This window comes from Oncorhynchus gorbuscha, linkage group LG02 (assembly GCF_021184085.1).
Source record: "Oncorhynchus gorbuscha isolate QuinsamMale2020 ecotype Even-year linkage group LG02, OgorEven_v1.0, whole genome shotgun sequence".
Classification (NCBI taxonomy): domain Eukaryota; kingdom Metazoa; phylum Chordata; class Actinopteri; order Salmoniformes; family Salmonidae; genus Oncorhynchus; species Oncorhynchus gorbuscha.
In genome coordinates, this window is record NC_060174.1 from 9590584 (window position 1) to 9596583 (window position 6000).

At 44.9% G+C, this 6000-nt stretch overlaps 1 protein-coding gene across 2 annotated transcripts in view; it reads right to left on the reverse strand.

Moving 5' to 3' along the window:
• The window catches only part of LOC123996814 (TSC22 domain family protein 2-like), a 51461-nt gene extending 47411 nt beyond the window's left edge, over positions 1-4050 (reverse strand). For both annotated transcript variants that reach the window (XM_046300548.1, XM_046300557.1), the window contains exon 1: positions 1700-4050. In XM_046300548.1, the coding sequence (XP_046156504.1) occupies positions 1700-3336 (1637 nt within the window). In that variant the 5' untranslated portion in view covers positions 3337-4050. The remainder of the gene's footprint in view (positions 1-1699) is intronic.
• Between the last annotated feature and the right edge of the window lie 1950 nt (positions 4051-6000).

Below are 6000 nucleotides of genomic sequence, written 5' to 3' on the forward strand. Positions count from 1 at the left end.
AGGAGGCCTTCAAACCTGACACAGTTACATCAGCTCTGTCAGGAGGAATGGGCCAAAATTCACCCAACTTATTGTGGGAAGCTTGTGGAAGGCTACCAGAAACATTTGACCCAAGTTAAACAATTTAAAAGGCAATGCTACCAGATACTAATTGAGTGCATGTGAACTTCTGACCCACTGGGAATGTGATGAAAGAAATAAATCACTCTACTATTATTCTGGCATTTCACATTATTAAAATAAAGTGGTGATCCTAAAATAACCTAAGACAGTATTTTTACTTGGATTAAATATCAGGTATTGTGAAAAACTGAGTTTAAATGTATTTGCTATGGTGTATGTAAACTTCCGACTTATTTTGTTACTCCTTAAATTATTTGTTATATATTTATTTATTTTCTTAAAATCTGTATTGTTGGTTAAGGACTTGTAAAGCAAGCATTTCACTGTAAGGTCTACCTACACCTTTTGTATTTCAGCACGTGACAAATAAAATGTGATTTCTATTGCCAACTATGTACAAAATAACCTACATAAAGCCAACAAATAAAAAATGGCAGCCTGCAGGTAGAAAATATCCTGATAAAAATACAGCTACACATGGCCTGTCTGCAAGGAACTTCAAACACTGCATAAAATATTCTGGATCCTCAGTTTCTGCGCCAGTGCGCTCCAGACAGACACAGCTGTATTTGCACAAAGGAGAAGTAATGAGCTAGGCCTATTTGATGACGTTTCCACCAATTCTGAGCATGACTTTTTTTTCAGAAATACTATCAGATCTCCAAATGAGCACATTTATAAGCCTACATTTGCATGCTGGCCAGGTAGTCTAGGCATAATTCTGTGCGTAATCAGGTGCGAGTCCTTACTCAACATTGACAGGAGCGTTCCAAACAAAACACAATGAATAAATTGACAAGTCGTAAATGGAATGAAAAACTAAAACTTGTTTATCACAAGCGTAGCCTAAGTTGTGCACTCCGCAAACAACGTGTCCACTACGACATTGACAATAAGAATAAAAAGAATAAATTGAATGCCTTTCACAGAAATTACAGTAACCAAACAAACATTGGATATCTGAAATTATGGGAATTAACGGCAAATGCACTACTGGTGAGCCATTTCTGCAGTCTTGACTAAAAATAATTTTAACAAAATGTTATATATATATATTATTATTATTATTTATTTTTTAATCAACCAGTAGGCACTAATGAAACACATTAAAAAGGATTCCTCCCTCCATGCCAGTTCTCTCTGGCGCAGTTCTCCCTGGCGCAGTTCTCCACATGCCACCCCCCACCCCACCCTGCCCTTCCCCAAACTCCACATTTACCTTCTGAACACAACCACGAGAGATATTTTTACATACAAGTAAACATTTCCAGGAATAGCATACCTCACACTAGCCTTGGCAAGAGGAGGCCTTCACTACACAACATTGAGTATGACCGCACTGCTGCAGAATGCCACGGGAATGTATAACATGATGGCAGTCTTCCAGAAACAGCCCTCAGTGCTACTCAGTTTTCTAACACTTGAGTTTTGTTTACATCTTAACATGATGCCCATTGACAACCCATTGAGAGTGAATGGATAAACACCTTGGCTGGACACTACACTACACAGATAAGGTTTGAACATTGAGCTAGGCCCCCCAACATTTGAAGTGAATTTAAAACAAATCTCTTACCCATCCTCATCTCCATCCATGGGAATGGCTATCCCGAACAGGCTGTTGACGGTGGGAGAGGCCAGCTGCAAACTCTCAGGGATGAAAGGCCTCATGACATCTTTTCCAGGGGTTGCATTGGGCTGAGGAAGGGTGTCCGACCTCCTGCGGCTGTCGTCCCCCTGGCTGGCCGTGGGAAGGCCCTGCCCGGATGCTCCAGCTGTGGCCTCAACGCGAGCTACCTGGGCCAGGGGGAGTCCTCCTGGGTCAGGGGCCTGGCTTGGCATGGGGGTGTTGGTGGCACTGGGCACTGTGGCAGGCACATTCTGGACAACGGAGGCCCTGCCCACTCCTCCTGAAGGCTGAGGATGACTCACCGGCTGCTGTTGGGCAGGAGACATAACGGCCCCGCTGGCTACCTGCAGCAATAGGCCATGGGTCGAGGCTAATGGACCGCCGTGCAAAGACCCAGACAGGTCCCCAGCCTGAGGGGTGTTGACAGACGAGGGGCCCTGACTCGACAGAGGCCCCACAGAGAGGGAGGCCATGGGGTGGGTTTGAGGGTTGGAGCCCTGAGGCTGTAGAGGGACTAAGTTCTGCTGTCGGTAGTCCAGCTGACTGGGGTGCATTCCAGAGGGATGAGTGGAGTAGGCAAACTGCTGGGCCTGCGTGGCAAGAGGCACAAGGGGGGATTTTTGCAGCATGCCACCTTGGGGCACGCCATTGAGGCCAATAGGGTGAAGCATTTGGGGGACAGCGGGCTGCACGTTGACCTGTGTCTGCGATACCGTCGCCGAGTACCCTGTGGGTTGTAAGGCATTCGCCCCACTCCCTGACTGGGGCTCTTGGCTGTAGCCTTGCTGCTGAAGCTCCGGAGGGTGGCCATGGTGGAAAGTGTAGTAGCCACTATCACCTGTGGACTCCTGAGCCTGTGTGCAGAGATTACTAGGAGCAACCACATTGCTTCCTGTGGTCCCTAGCCCACTGTCTGCATTATGGTCAATGGTGACAGCATGTTTTATGCTATCCACAGTCCTGCTCATGCTAGAGCCCTCAGAATCTCTCTCATAGAACTCAATACATGTCCATCTGCCCCGTCTGAAGGGCTCTCCTGTACTGTGGTCAAGTTTAATGACCCTGAAACGTGAACTACAGCTTGTCGTCGTTGTAGAGCTAGGCGCCGCTGTGGGCGTTTGAGATACACTTGGGGAAACATTCGCTGCAGGGCCAGCGTTGATTGTTGTCGGCTGCTGGGCGGCCGAGGTTGGAATGGAGGGCTGACTCTCAGCTGGTACAGGAACACTACCCCCTAAAAATTGTGGGTTGATATGGCTCAGGCCTGTACTTCTAAGAGCATGGCTCCCATTAAAAGGACCTGTAGCAGCTACTGGCTGCCCCTCTTGAAGTAAATGTAAGGCCATGACAGCTGCCTCCGCCTCCCCTGCATTGTTTAAAGTCTCCTCGGATGAACTTCGATCACATACTCCCGGATCGGCCAGGGACACGTCGAATATTTTGGATGACACATCCTCGGTCCTGGATTCGTCCGGATCGTCCAGACTCTCGGTGTCATCCGTGATGCTACTGGCCGCCACCTGAGCCTGTGTCACACTCGTGATCTGAAAACAACTCTTCTTCTTTGCTGGCATTTTTGACATGTTGAATATCTTCGCTAGTCACTCAAGTGACTGTCTATTTCCTTGATAAGCGTTTCGTCTGAGCTCAATAAGTGATACCTTTTAACGAGCTAACTAAAGAATTTACAGATTATTGCAAGCAAGTATGCGACATATTCCTTGTTCCCCTCTCCTGTTGCAGATTGTCTGTTTAAAAAAAAAAAAAAAAAACAGCCCAACGTCCGAAATCGGACAGGGTAACGTTAGCTTGTCGCTGTGTGACAAGTATCCCGATATCACCACCTCCTCTCCTCCAGTTCTTCCCGAACCTGGCCTCCTGCGTGCGTTATTGTCCCGGTCCCGGAGTTGTAAGCAGCCCCCTGTTGCAGTTACCGCTCACCAGCTGCTACCAACACTTTAGTCTGAGGCGGGCTCCGTTCACCACTCTCCCTTTTAGCTGGCTAGCTAATGTAGCTCAAAGCTAACCAAATAATAGCTATCGGTGTCGTTAGTTCGATCCTTACCTATAAACAAGCCTGCACGACATCATGTAAACAAGTCCCAATGTTCTTCCAAATCTTTACATTGAATCTATATCCTCCGATAAGACAGATATTCCTGAATTTAATAAAGTTTATCTTCCTCGTCCTCTGGTTGTCTCACTATTTAGAGCTGCTGCTATTATGTCAGAAACCTACTTTACTAGCAGCAAGCTAACCGCCGCTCTGCTCTTCCTCTTACCACTCGACAAGATGGCAAAAAAAAGAAAACGAACAGCACTCTGGGAAGGTTGCGCACTGACTTACGTAAATCATTGGAGAATTCGAATGGGATACGCTGATTTTACTTTTTAAATCGTAAAAATGAAAACGAAAATGTGCTTTTTTTGTTGTCTTAATTTAAGTTTGGTTGTTATGCATAATGTTAGAAGTGTGGTTAAGGATTAGGTTTAAAATTAGATTTTTAGGAAAATATATTGTAGAAATCGGTGGGGTTTATGACTTTGTGGCTGTGGTAACTAGTGACGACCATTCTGAAGGGACACATCATACCACAGAACAACAAATCCTTTAATAACCGTGCTGTGCTGTATTTGGCCACACTCTTTTCAATACAGTTACGAACGGAAATTATTTTTCGTAGCAGGTTAGGAGAGCATTTTCGCTAACCCTAACCTAATTCTCATAACCAGTTGCCTAAGTTCCCCTAACCTGCTATGAAAAAGTAACTTCCTGTTGAAGCTGTATCAAAGTGCCGTGAAATGAACGTTTATCGTATTTTGAAAGAATTTGATATCCCAAACCGGGACACACTTTTCATGCCTCTTCGATTCAGCTACGACCTGGAGTGATTTTTATAACAGGTAAGGTGAACATTTTCCCTAACCTTAACTTCCGGCTGTGGTGGTCTCAATGGCGTGAAAATAGTGTTTCTCATCTCAAACCAGTGTCAAATGCTGCGTTCATGTGCTATCGGAAACTCAGAAGTTAAAATTAACATAAGTTATTTACGTAAATTAACACACGTTATTTATGTAGAGCGCATGTGTCAAACTCAGTGGAGGCTGCTGAGGAGAGGATGACTCAATAATGTCTGGAACAGAGCGAATCAAACATATGGAAACCATGTATTTGACACATTCCACTAATTCCTGCCATGAACACAAGTCCATTCTCCCCAATTAAGGTGCCACCAACCTGCGGTCAAACTAATTCCACGGAGGGCCGAGTGGTTTTCACTCCTCCCTTGTACTTTATTAATTAAGGTCACTAATTAGTAAGGAACTCCACTCACCTGGTTTTTTAAGGTCTTAATTGAAAGGAAAAAACTAAAACCTGCAAACACTTGGCCTTACATGGAATGAGTTTGACACCCCTGGCATAGAGCCTCCTATTGGTTGATTCTGGTACTTACCAAGAAATTCAGGATAATCTTTCTACAACGATAAGCACGTCCTAAATTTCGGCGTTCCGACTAGCACATGAATGTGGCATGACTTGCTTACTCGTTGTTAAAATGCCGCCTTCCCATTGCGTTGGAAACTCTGAAATTTCAAATTTTCTAATCTACGTGGAAGATTTGGATCCGTAGTTTTCCACTTGGGCGGTATCAGAATAAACCAATAGGAAGCTCTACACAAATAATTTACGTTCCATTTTACTCGGAGGTCCCGAGTGTCCAACATGACATGAATGCGGTAAAAGATGATGCCCGAGTTTACCACTTGAGAAGTAACCGAATCAACAAATAGGAAGCTCAACGCAAATAACTTACATTCATTCTAACTCAGAGGTCCTGAGTTTCTGACATGACGGGAACTCGGCATCAAACACTACGCTATATGTTGGATCTCAAATAAATGTTCTCTACTGAGCCACCCGTGTCTCGGAGTTGAGCAAGCTCGACACGTGAAAGTGTGTGCCACAGTCAATGGAGGCTGCTGGGGGGAGGACGGCTAATAATAATGGCTGGAATGGCGCGATTGGAATGGCATCAAACACATGAAAACCATGTGTTTGATGTATTTTATACCGTTCTACTGATTCCCCTCCAGCCATTACCACGAGCCGGTCCTCCCCAATTAAGGTGCCACCAACCTGTGGCCACAAGGAATCCAGGTACGATGATTCAGCTTGACTTCAATCTTTTGTTCAATAGAAAAATGACTCATGACCATGATTCACAGATCAAGATGAATGTAATAAT